This window comes from Acomys russatus, chromosome 10 (assembly GCF_903995435.1).
Source record: "Acomys russatus chromosome 10, mAcoRus1.1, whole genome shotgun sequence".
In the NCBI taxonomy this organism is placed as follows: Eukaryota; Metazoa; Chordata; class Mammalia; order Rodentia; family Muridae; genus Acomys; species Acomys russatus.
In genome coordinates, this window is record NC_067146.1 from 74,812,578 (window position 1) to 74,826,177 (window position 13,600).

The 13,600-nt window shown below is 40.3% G+C and overlaps 1 protein-coding gene across 1 annotated transcript in view; it reads left to right on the forward strand.

Moving 5' to 3' along the window:
- Ezh2 (enhancer of zeste 2 polycomb repressive complex 2 subunit) overlaps window positions 1–13,600 on the forward strand; it is a 63,207-nt gene that overhangs the window by 8,335 nt on the left and 41,272 nt on the right. Inside the window, exons 2-3 of the mRNA XM_051152454.1 lie at window positions 9,802–9,925; window positions 10,792–10,920. Of these exons, the coding sequence (XP_051008411.1) occupies window positions 9,809–9,925; window positions 10,792–10,920 (246 nt within the window). The 5' untranslated portion in view covers window positions 9,802–9,808. The remainder of the gene's footprint in view (window positions 1–9,801; window positions 9,926–10,791; window positions 10,921–13,600) is intronic.

Below are 13,600 nucleotides of genomic sequence, written 5' to 3' on the forward strand. Positions count from 1 at the left end.
GGTTTGTGTCCAGTGCACCGGTTTGAAAGGTATAGTTTGAGGAGTTGTGGCAAATGTATACACCTGCACTACCACCCCTTGCCATCACCTGTTACCTATTATCTCATCATTGCCCCTCAACTGCTGATCACATCTCTCCTGCTTAGGAATTTACATGGGTAGAATAGAATAGAATAGAATGTGTTCTTTTTGTGACTGGCGTCTTTCACCCAGCATGCTTTTGATGTGTATCTGTGCTATAACTTACACTAGTTGTTTAAAGTGGCATTCCGCTATATGAATGTTCTTTGTTTCCCCCTTGTCTGTTGGTGGATAAATGGAAAACTGTTAGCATTTTTGTGGATCCTATATACACCTACATTTGAGTTTTTCTTGAATAACTGCCTCCAAGTTGAATTGCTGTGTAGTGTGGTAAATAGTCATAAGAGACTGTCAAACTTTCTCAAGGTGGTTGTGCCATTTGTTTCAGTTCTAGTGGAGACTGTGCAGGGGCTACCGGCTCCCCAATCTCCATTGACTTTGGTAGTGGTAGCCTTTACGTGATGGTTATCTTGGGGCTAGGTTAGAGAGATGCCTCAGCAATCAAGAGTGCTGGCTGCTCTCCCAGAGGATCTGTGTTCAATTCCCAGCACCCACATGGCAGCTAAGAGCTCAGCTATCTTAACCTGTCCAGTGCCCTCTCTGGTCTCTGAAGGCATTTCACACACACAGGCACACTGCAACATAATTTTCTTAAAAGCTGTATTTATTTATTAAGTATACAATGTTCTGCCTGCACACCAGAAGCGGGCACCAGATCTCATTATAGATGGTTGTGAGCCACCATGTGGTTGCTGGGAATTGAACTCAGGACCTTTGGAAGAACAGCCAGTGCTCTTAACCTCTGAGCCATCTCTCCATCCCCCATAATTAAAAAAAAAAAAAAGATGGCTATCTAATATGTTAATTATCTTCCTATGATATTTTTGTTTTTCTGAAGTAAGATCTTCTTCTGTGGCAAAGGCTGGCTTAGAACTTATTATGTAGCCCAGGTGACTTTACATTTCAACCTTAACTATTTGATTTTGGTATACTAGTTTCATTCTGTAAAATATCAGTCTGCTCTTTTGCAACACCTAATTTTGTCCTACAAAATTGTTTATTTTTCTTTAAGAAATGTATCACACTTCCTTCTCCTTGAGTAATGGAGCTACCTGTAGGTTATACTGTTGCTGAGCTTAATTTTGCCATGACTGCAGATTCAAGTAAGAAACTTGTAAAGCTCACATTCGCCTTACTGTACAAAATAACCATTATTTATCTCCATCAGTAAATCAGTCATCCAGTCTGTCAAGTCTTAGTACTTGTTTATAGGAAATATAGCTCCTATGAAGATACCGACGGGATGAGAAGATTGCCATGAGATAATCAATTGTCCTTTTTCTGGAATTTCAAGGTGCTTACACTTTACATTCTTCTAAAAAGCTTAGCTTTGTATATGGGGGATACTAATGAAAGATTTGACAGATTTATATTGACCAGAGCCCTAAAAACTTGACTGCTTTTTTTCTCTACCAGAAAGTCAAATCATTATTTTATTTTCATTTAAAAAATTCTTTAATCCAAGTGTGGTGGCTCATGTTTGTAATCCCAGCAGTTGGGGAGACAGAGGCAGGTAGATGTCTGTAAGTTTGAGGCCATCCTGGTCTACAAAGTTAGTCTAGGATAGAGAAACCCTGTCTCAAAAAAAACCAAACCAACCAACCAACCAAACAAACAAACAAACAAAACCAACCAACCAACCAACCAAACAAACAAAAAAAAAAAAAAAAAAGGGAAGAAAGAAAAAGTTATTTAATCCATGGATAACATTTTTTAGAAATTGAGACACATGATGCTTCACAGAAAAAAATCTAGTCCCCTTGGCCCTGTACTACAATTGCATTCCAGCTGGCTAGTATAGTCCCCTCAGTCTGGGCCTGTGCTCCCCTGGGGACCACTGGGCATCTAAGCTTAGAACCTAGAGCAATGGTCACTGGGTAACATATACCCAGGAGGCCCAACGGCCCACCCCCAAACTCCCAAATCCTCCAGGATCAGCTATCTCTTACCATCCCACTGGGGAGACTAGGACTCCTAAGAGTTAATCCGCCTGTATTGAAGGCCAGCCTTTACTGAGGTTGTTTGGATTGGCTGAGGCTCAGACAGTCATCTCCAGCTTCCAGTCATACTTGAGATAATCTGCTTACCCTGTTCTGTGGAGGGCATAGTGGGGTCAGTGGAGGGGATGGTGGTGTCTTCTAGCTTTTGCTGCTGGCTGGCAAAGCTGTAGTAGTTAGGGCCTAGCGCCTAACCTCATTTCTTGGCATAGTCTGTCATCTTTTGGGTGTGTTGAAGAAGAGAATCTGAATAGCCTCAGCAAAAGTATCAAATCATTACTTAAATAGTGCCATTCCTCCTGAAGGGAGAGTCGGTAAGAGGGATCAAAGAAGAGAATTTTACATGGCCAATCTCTATCACATACTGAATTGTAATAACCTATTTTATTTTATTTTATTTTTTTTACAAGACCTTCTTTTAAGTATTTATTAGACTGTTGATTGAAGCCAGAAAGTCTTAGAAATCCCAGCAAACAAAAAAGGAGGTGGGGTGGGGTGGAGTGTATGTAAGGAAACAAACTAACAACTCTACAAATTTACCTACAAGTGACCAAGTGCATTCATAGAAATCAAACTTATGCAAAGTGTTTCAAGTTATCTACAAAAAGTGTCAAGAAGACAAAACATTTTATCTGTTTTAGTGCTTTTTTTTTTTTAATCACAAAGTCCGAGAAGGACTGGAAACGAAACAAACAAAAACTAAGTGGGACAGTTGGTGTTCTTTAAGGAGTGGGAGAGTTGCTATCTACCATCACTGAAGTCTCTTAGTTTTTGATATCATAGTCTGTAGTGAAGTCTACATGTATTTTGTTTGTAGACATGTGAGCACCAAACATGTGCTCATAAACAATAGAACTATTATTTGTTGAACCTTTACTGTGCCTAATGCACATGAAATCCCTAAGTGAACCTCTTTACTCGTTTTTTTGTGCTTTAAAAAAACAAAAACAAAAAAACAAAAAACAAAACAAACCAACACAGAATGGTGCTGGGGATTTGGTTTGGTGATTAGTATACACAAAACTCTGTGTTTAATGCACAGTACCACAAACAAAAAACAAAACTATATTTATGTTTTTGTATTTTAGGAAAAATATTTTAAAATATTTGTATAATTTTATATGCCTGTGTGGTGTAAGAGCCTGCAAGCAGCTGGAAGAGGCTGGGCTGAAGTTGTAGGTGATTGTGAGGTGCCGTGTGGGTGCTGGGAACTGAACCCTGGTCTTCTCTGTGAATGATGAGCTATCTCCCCAGCACACACACCCTCCCTTAACACCCCCCCCCCCTTTTTGAGCAGGGTCTTACTGTGTAACATTGCCTGGCTTGGAACTCATTTTGTAGGTTAGGTGGACTTTGACTGATTTTCCTGCTTCTCTGCCTCCTGACTGCTAGGATTACAGATAAGTTTGTTTGTTTGTTTGTTTTTCTTTCTGTTTCTTTCTTTTTAAAGATGGGGTTTCTCTGTGTAGCTCTGGCTGTTCTGGAACTCACTTTGTAGACCAGGATGGCCTTGAACTCATAGCGATCCATTGATTGGCCTCTGCTTCCAAGTGCTGGGATTAAAGGCGTGCGCCACCAGGATTGGCTATGTTTACCATTTTTTAAAAATTATGTTTAATTAGGTATATGTGCATGTCTGTGTGGGGAGTATATACATGCAAGATGGTGCCTACAGAGATCAGAGACATCATATCCCCTGAGAATTTGTGTTTCAGGCAGTTGTGAGCCACCTGACATGCCATGCTGGAATTGAACTTGGGTCCTTTGCAAGAGCAGTAAGTACTCTTGTAATGGAAGTTTTGGTTTCTTTAAAAACTCACTTATATTATATAAACATGTTTTTGTTTTAATCCCAAATGTGGGATTTTAGTTTGAGCTTTAGTTTATTCAGCAGCTGATAGTTGCCTCGTGTGGGGCGTGATCTTTGCCAGCTGGTAATGGCAGCATGGAGAGAGCTGTGGTTTTTGCCAGCTGCAGTTAGTTTAAGTCTGAGGACTCTGAGGTGTGTAAATAAGAGAGCTCGGAGCAAGTGTGTGTGTGTGTGTGTGTCTGTGGTTTGGAGAGGACGGACAGAGAGGAAAGGGGGCAGCTTGGAGGAGGCAGGTGGAGATGCAGCTTCGGCAGGAGTGTCGGAGGAAGGTGCGCCCAGACAGAGAGAAAGAGACTTCAGTCGACTCTGAACAGCCTGGAGAAGTAAAGAGGTCTGTGCCCCCTCTCTCCACTAACCTTTCTCTCATACCTTGTGTTGGGGTGTTGGAATGGATTGGGGTGAAGAAGGGAGGTATAGGCAGTAAAGACCCAAGATAAACAGCATTGAAAACTAGCATCTACATACTCTGAACAGTTGAGCTGTCTGTCTGCCCTGTATATTTACTATATTCAAGTGTGTGGTTCAGTAGTGGTAAGTATATCCACAGCGATGTATAACAGATCTTTAGAACTTTTGTCTTTTGTCCACAACCGTTGGAAAGTACTTTTTTACTTTTTGTTTCTGTGGTTTTGACTCCTAAGTTAGTGTGAAAAGAACTGTGTTTTGAGCTGAATTTCAAATCATAAGTAGGCTCAAACACATTTACTAATCAAAACTAAGAACCATTACAATCAACTTTTTTTTTTTTTTTTGGTTTTTCGAGACAGGGTTTCTCTGTGTAGCCTTGGCTGTCCTGGACTCACTTTGTAGACCAGGCTGGCCTCGAACTCACAGCGATCCGCCTGCCTCTGCCTCCCGAGTGCTGGGGTTAAAGGCGTGCGCCACCACGCCCGGCTAATCAACATGTTTTTTGCCAGCAAGAAAAAAAACATTTTTTTTTTCTAGCTGTAAGACCAGGCTGGCCTGAAATTCACAGAGACCCCCCTCTGTCTCTGCCTCCTGGGTTCTGAGATTAAAGGTACGCACCACCATGCCTGGAATAGAAATAAATCTCATTCTTTCTGTAGTGTATAAAACAAAAAAACAGGGTTCCATTGTGTGGATTATAATGCATTAGTGATTAACTTTGAGTTGCCAACAGTTCACTGATGTCTCATTAAGTGTCTCCACTTCCCTCTTGGAGCTGTTTAACCAAGAAAGTGGTTATTCTATTTCATTCTGCTTCTGTCTGTTGCCTGAGTCTAAATCTGTTGGAGGGCTGTCCTATGGATCTGTTCCTGTGTCTGCTGTATCAGCTGTGTACGTTTGCCCCTAATGAAGGGCTCTGCTCTGTGTATTTAGTGAAATGCACATCACATGGGGAAGGATTAGGATGCTTTAAAGACTTCAACAGAGTTTTACAAGAGCTTAAGTCACTGGCTTCAATAGATCCCAACTGATCTAGCTAACAAACATCATTGTTTATCAAACAGTAACCTCAAGTTGTTGCTTTCAACCTTTCTGGTAGATTTTTAGGAAGTTGTTTTCAACTTGTGTTTGCCGTTCTCAGGAAATGCTACACATGCATTACTCTGGGTCAGAGACATGGAAGCAATCATAACTTAAGATTCGAGCTATACATTAGCTTAGGTTGTAAAGTTGATTACATAGGAAATCCAAGGCAAGTAAGGTTGGTTGTTACGTTGTTCTCTTAACGGCAGGTAAACAATTTGGGTGCACAGTAGGCTAGCAGTCCTAAGTCTTCAGTGACTTCAAGATGTATTATTAACTCTGGGTGTGGGCAGAAGAAGTTCCAGTCTTTCAGATTGGAAAAGTGATTTTTCAGAATGTGGCATGATTTGACAAACTTTCAGACAGTATTTTCTGTATACTGCTGGCTATGGAAATGTTTTTCCTGCAAGAAGTTGTTGAGGTACTTGAAGTAGTAGCTGGTGAGAGGCCAGGTGAATATGGTGGATGAGGTAAAACTTTGTAGCCCAATTTATTTAACTTTTAAAGTATTGGTTGTGTGATGTGCAGTCAGGTGTTACTGTGGAGGAAAATTGGGCCCTTTGTGGTCCACCAGTGCTGGCCCCAAGTGTTGCAGTTTTTGGTGTTTGGCATCGATTTGCTGAGCACACAACTAGGATGTAAGGATTGTTTCCAGTATTCTGAGAGCTGTAGTGGCTTGCATGGGGACCATAACTTTTTGGTGGTTTGGCTTTGAGCATTACTTTGCAGCTTACTGGTCCAACCATCAGCTGGTTGTCATGGCTTTTGTGTATAGTCCCCCTTTGCATATCACAGAGAGACAGGCGGTTCAGTGTTGCAGAGAGTTAGAGAGGAGAGAGCAGCTCAAAAGGACAGTCTTGATGTCTCAGCGGCTCATGAGGCTCTCACTCACTGAACGTTTGCACCTTTCCAGCTTGCCTCAGATGCAGGATGGCCACTGGGCAGTCCACACGGAGCTCTGTGGCAGCTTCTCACGGACTTGTAAGAAGTGTTTCAGTAATTGTTCTTACTTGGCTTTGTCAGCTTCCTATGGCCAGTCATTTCACTCCTCATCTTCGAGGCTTCATCTCTTTTGCAAAAACTTGTAGGGCCTCCACTTCTTCGTACACTCTTGAGTGGTTACTAGGTTAAATGTGTGTTGGTATTTTGAACTATCTTTGTTGCTTTATGACCCATTTTGACCTTGAATAAGGAAATCTCTTGAATTTGCTTCCTGTCTAACATCCTGTCAAGAAGTACAAAATAAATCCAAAATTGCAAGGAGTAAGTCATAGGTAAAGGCTTAAAACAAGAAATATACATTAGAATGATGTATAACAGAACCACACTTATTTAACAATGTGTTCCAGGAACAAAGGACAAATTTCAACAATGTAAAATTGGAAATTGCTTTTGCATCAGCTTCATACTTCAGCTATTTTGTATGAATGGAGGTAGTCTCTTTTTGTTCTCTGGTGATTGGCTTATTTTGCTTAGTATAATGTCCATGAGGTTCATCTGTGTGGTAGGTTGTGTCACAATTTCCTCTTTTTTGAGAACATGGTTTCATGTAGCCCAGGCTGGCCCCGAACTCCTTCTCCTGCCACTTGCCTTACACGTGCTGGGATTACAGGCATCAGCTGCTACTTTGCACTCTCTATTAAATGAAATAGTGGTCTCCAGGACAGTGGCTTCTAGCCTTTCACAAGGGCCATGTATCAGATGTCCTGCATATCAGATACTTACATTATGATTCATAGCAGTAGCAAAATTACAGTTATGAAGTAGCAACGAATTGATTTTATGGTTGGGGGTCATCACAACATAAAAGAACTGTTTTTAAAGGGTTGCAGCATTAGGAAGGTTGAGAACCACTGTTCTAGGAGGTTCTGCTGATAAACTATTCTCTTGTTGATGTCTTAGTTCGCTTTTTCTTGCCATGTTAAAACATTCTGATCACAAGCAACAGGGGAAAGAAAGGGCTTATTTGCCCTAAATTTTTGTATCATAGTCTGTCACCAAGGGAAATCAGAGCAGAAACTCAAGACAGGAACCTGGAGGCAGGAACTGAAGTAGAGACCATAGCTTGTTCAGCTTGCTTTCTTACACTCTCCAGGAGGGGTATCCCCACATAGTGTGCTGAGCCCTCTCACATCAAGCATTAATCAAGAAGATGCCCCACAGACTTGCCTACAGGCAGTCTGATGGAGACAATAGTTTAATTAAGGTTCCTTCATTGCCACATCACCAGCAAACACTGTTCTCCCTGAGCCATCTTGCTGGTACTTGACCTAGTGTTTTAATAAAATCAAAATTAGAAATAGAGTTCAATGGTAATGTGCTTTCTTAGTGTACAGGCAGCCTTTCTCAAATCGGGAGTACCATTAAGAACAGAAAGTAGTTAAGATGGTGTAGCTAGGTCTTATGGCTCATACATTTTTGAGGCTGGAGCAGGCTGCAGTCAGTTTGAGGTTATTCTGGGCTACATAGTGATCCTGTCTCAACAAACAAAACCTTAAATGAGTAAACAAATGTAAAAAATGTAAATTGGCTAATTTGAGCTATTGGTACTCGGTTCTTAGGTAGTTTATCATTGTACTTAAGGATTTAAAAGTTACACCATAGATATAATTTCTCCAAATTATTTATCGGGTTCCCCACCCAGTCTTTATCCATTAGGATAGTTTGAAAGATGAAATATTTCTAGAAAAAGGCATTCTATATGGACAAGCACACTAACTTTTAAATTCAGAGAACTTAAAAAAAAGTCTAGTCTGTTCTGTTGTCTGTGATTCTTAGAAAACCGAATCTAAACTAAACATTCAAACCCCACATGTGAATAAGAGTGGCATAGGAAGCAAAGACAGCATCACAGTATTTGAAGTGAGAAATGTGATCAAGTGTGTGTGTGTGTGTGTGTGTGTGTGTGTGTGTGTGTGTGTGTGTAGTGATTTATCCTTTGTTTTGATTTTTCAAGGCTGGGTTTCCCTGTGTAGTCCTGGATCTCACTCTGTAGACCAGGCTGACTTCAAACTCAGGGATCAGGCTGTCTCTGCCTTCCAAGTGCAGGGACTAAAGGTGTGCACTACCACCACCTGGTCCTGCTTTATCCTTATTATCTTACTGTACATTTTCTACTCTTGGTGCTGTGTAAACTGCCCCTTTTCACTTGTACCATTTGCAACAACAGTGGCTCTTTGATATTTGAGGGGATTGGTGGGAGTAGCCGCTTTGGTACCAAAATCCAGGGAGTCCTTATATAGAATTGACATGTAACCTGTGCACATCTTCTGTATACGTCTATCTGTATTATACCTATAATACCAACGTAGCTGCTGGGTAAATAGTTGCTGCTCTGTTTGATGTTTTGGGGAAATGACTGTTCTGGGAATATGTCTGTACATACTATAGAGGCCAGTGTCCTATGCCTGGCCTAGTGTGAGAGTGAGGTGTTGGGTAGACAATGCTCCAATTGTAGGAAATTGGTTGGGGAGTCTGTGGGGTGGCGGGGCCACAGCAGTGTGTGCTTACCTACCCTTCATTTATTGTGTTGAGCGAGCATAGTACTTGGTGTTTAGCAAATTCAAGTTTTGCTTTCCTCCCTATTTTCTGGAAATGCTTTTTCTCTCCTGAATATTTTTGATCAGAGATTTGTTGAGCTCATAAATGAGAAACCTGTGGATATGGGGGATACGGTCAGTTGTATGTTGCTTCTGTAACAGTTTTTTTTTAATGTATTTTATTTTGTATACGTGGGTGTTGTTGATTACGTATTACGCCCGCGTACTGCTTATGTGCCTGATGCCTACAGAGGCCAGAAGATGGAGTCAGATCACCTAGAAATGGAGTCAAAGGTGACTGTGAACCGCTATGTGAATGCTGGGAATTGGACCTGAGGCCTCTCGGAGAGCAGGCATTACTCTTAATCACTGAACCATCTCTCTAGCTCCTATACTAGCTTTTTAATAATTTAAAACGTAAAGAATGTTTTCCTTTTTTTTTTCCTCTAAAAATGTGAGCCTTGTGGGATTTAAAGCTAGCTTGTGGTATAGATACATAATTTCCTGTAATGAGATCACATTTCTTTAAACCTGACTATTTAGAATTATAGACTGCTTATAAATAAAAATATGTTTTAAGAGATGTCATTAAATAAAATCAGTCAATAATATATTCCCAGGATTTAGCTATATGGAACACATGGGCCTTTTTTCTACAAATATAAACAGTAAAAATGTTTTGTTGATATCAGTTTGCTTGGGATTAAAAGATCGTATTCAAGCTGGTTAGTAAGTGATTTTAATATGAAATTATTGCTTTTAGAGTAATCATGGGCCAGACTGGGAAGAAATCTGAGAAGGGACCAGTTTGCTGGCGGAAGCGTGTAAAATCAGAGTACATGAGACTGAGACAGCTCAAGAGATTCAGAAGAGCTGACGAAGTAAAGGTAATTTTATCTTTTATAAAAATGCATATATAATTGATGCTATCCCCTCCTCCCCCCGCCGTTAAATAGTTTTACTTTGAAATGGTACAAATGGTCAAAGTTATATTTACAGTAAAATCAATGATAGTCCTTGATCTGTCTTAATTAAAGTTACATTATGACTGCTTGGTATAGTGCTGTGTGCCTCCAATCCCAGCACCTGGGAGGTAGAGGCAGAAGGCTCAGAAATTCAAGAGTGGGCTGATGAGATGGCTCACCGGGTAAAAGCGCTTGTTACTAAGCCTGATGACCTGATTTTGATCCTTGTGACCTTCATGGTTGCAGGAGAGAATCATTCCCACAAGTCCTCTGGCCTCCATAGAGGTGCTGTTGCGTGTAATACACAGGCACATGAGCCAGAAGGTCAAGACGCTGGGATACAGGTGAATTTGAGGTCAGCATGGGATACATGGACCCTTTCTCAAGAAATGAAAAAAAAATGTCTATCATGTTCATGAATAATAACAAATATTTTAATCTAAGGATTATTCCGCCTGTTTGGAAACCAGTCTTTTCAGTATACGTTGGCACTGCTTGTTTAGACTCAGGGCCCAAACACAAAGGCGTTTGTTTTATGGCTTTGTGTTTCTAAAGTCATTGTGATTTCTGAAACACAAAGTTAGAGAGGACGGAAATGCTTTTCTGTTCCCTCTCGCTTACAAGGAAGTAGTGGGGACGATGCTTGTGTATTAGAGTGTGGGAAACGGTAGTTTAGGGTATGAAATCTGTGCATTTGAGGGCGTGGTACTGTTGATGATTTATTAGATTTTAACCTGTCTTAGAGACGCTGCATATTGTAACAATGAACAATTTCTTGTTTTTAAAAGACTATGTTTAGTTCCAATCGTCAGAAAATTTTGGAAAGAACTGAAACCTTAAACCAAGAATGGAAGCAGCGAAGGATACAGCCTGTGCACATCATGACTTCTGTGAGCTCATTGCGCGGGACTAGGGAGGTTGGTTAACAGAGTGTTGTAACAATTATCAACACATTTGGTTTTTACTTATTGGAATGTTTATTGTTTATTGGGAAGAAGGTGTATACTTGAGGATGTCTGCTTTGTTGCTATTTGTTTCAGTGTGTATCAGTGACAGCCTTACCACAGGACTAGCAGTTCCTTTAACAGCTCAGTGTTTAGGATATGTCTTAGCTGTTTAGGAATATTAAACTTAAAAATAACATTGAAATCAAATCTATAAAATGCTCGTCAGATGAGTATTATTTAGAGCAAGGCTTTCTAACTCACAATTGCTTTCCTCCTTGTCTCCTTAATATAAATTAGACACGTGGTTAGAAATACTTCTTTTCATATTTATGAGCCAAGAAAGCTTTTAATTATGCATTTTGTTCAGAAGCTGAGGCTTCTATGAAAATTTTTAAAAATTCAGTGTTGAGAGGTTGGTGTTTCCTACAGTTACATTTTCTGAGTGAGGTGGATCTTAATCACCATCAGACAATTTCCTATTTCCAAAGAAAGGCAAAAAAGGGAAGGGAGAAATGTTGTGATTATAATTTCAGACGGAAGTCCTATAGTAGAGTCTATAATTAACTATCTCTCCAAGCCAAGCGTGCTGGTGCATGCCTGTAATCCCAGCGTTCAGGGAGGCAGAGGCAGGCGGATCTCTGTGAGTTCGAGGCCAGCCTGGTCTAGAAATCTAGTCCAAGATAGCCATGAATATACAGAGAAACCCTGTCTTGGAAAAACAGAAACAACAACAAAAAAACCTTCACCAAAACACACTGCCAGCAAGATGAGGGAGAATGGCAGCGGCCCAAGCAGAAGAGATTCCGGTTTGAGCATTTCTGTGTACATGCCTGTTTTATGTAGAACGACATGGTATAGAATGTTAAATGGAAATAGAAGGAAAAACAAGTAATTTGGAATTAAAATACTATTATAGTAGATTATTTCTAGATGTATAAACATGGAGATCATCTGTTTCTTCTAAAGTAATTATTTCAATGAACATTTAAAAATATAACTGCATTATAATAAACAAGCCAGAATTTGCTGTCATGAGGCTTGTAGAGGTGGCATGACACAAGGCTTCAAAGGCTTGTGTGATAATCAAGTGGCTACATACATGATGTTAGCAGTGACCTTAGTGATGATGATGATGATGTGGTCTTGGTGAGAATACATGATCTGGAAAGGTGTTTAGTTCTTTTTTTTGGTTTTTCGAGACAGGGTTTCTCTGTGTAGCCTTGGCCATCCTGGACTCACTTTGTAGACCAGGCTGGCCTCGAACTCACAGCGATCCGCCTGCCTCTGCTTCCCAAGTGCTGGGATTAAAGGCGTGCGCCACCACGCCTGGCATGTTTAGTTCTTTGTAGTGCTTTAGGTGACAGATCTTTAAAGTCTGACTTATCATTTTATAAATTACATGTTTTATACTGATACCTTCTCCATTGTCTCATGCAAATCAAAGAGTAGGCATTGGAGGTAATAATAGCTTTCATTATCATTTGAAGGGCAAAGGAGTACTTTACTTTCTTTGTTTTCATTGGTTTTTTGAGACAGCGTTTCTCTGTGTAATAGCTTTGGCTATCTTGGACTCTCTTTGTAGACCAGGCTGGCCTCGAGCTCACAGAGATCTGTCTGCCTCTGCTTCCCTGAGGGTTGGAATGTAAATGGACTGTGTGGGCATGCCTGTAGAGATCAGAAGAAGGTGTTGCATTCCCTGGAGCTGGAGTTACGGATGGTTATAAGCTACCTTGTAGGTGCTAGAAACTGAATTCAGGTCCTCTGCAAGAGCAGCAAGTGGTGTTAATCATTGGACCATCTCTTTATTCCGTTCTTTGAAAGTTTTATCTGGTGACTTTTTAAAAATTGTGAGTATTTCCTTCAGGAGTACTGTAGTTACGTGGTTCATTCTTCCTCTCAATTCTTCCCCATTCCCTCTTCATTTATGAGTTCTTTAATTCTTTCTCTTCTCTCTCTTTCACACACACACACACACACACACACACACACACACACACACACACATTCTGTGAGTTCATTTAGTTGCTTGTAGATATACTAACTTTTGAATATTTTATCTCAGTAATTTTGATAAAGAATGTCTGGAAAGCGCTGGAGAGATGGCTCAAGGTTAAGAGCACCAACTGTTCTTCCAAAGGTCCTGAGTTCAACTCCCAGCAACCATATGGTGGCTCACAACCATCTGGTGTCCTCTTCTAGCATGCTGGCATAATAAATAAAATAAATAAAAAACACAATTAATAAATATTAAAAAAAAAAAAGAATGTCTGGAAAGAGTTCACATTTTGTCCTAATGGAATGACAACTGTAGATACTTCAGATCCAAGAGCTTTAGTTGAACTTAGAAAGTGTGAAGCATTTTATACATAGTTATATATACTTTATTGTTATTCAGAAATAATCTAAACAGTGCTGTCTATAGAAATTCAATTCAGAATATATTCCTTTTTTTTTTCTGTGAGGATTTTTATTTTTAACCATGTGTCTATATGTGACCATGTGCATGTGAGTACAGTACCTGGGGAGGCCAGAAGAGGGCAGCAGATCCCCTGGAGCTGAAGTCTGGTGCTTGTGAGCCACCTGACATACTCCTGGGAACTGAGCTTAGGTCTTCTACAAGAACTACAAAGGCTCTTAATGGCTCCTAAAA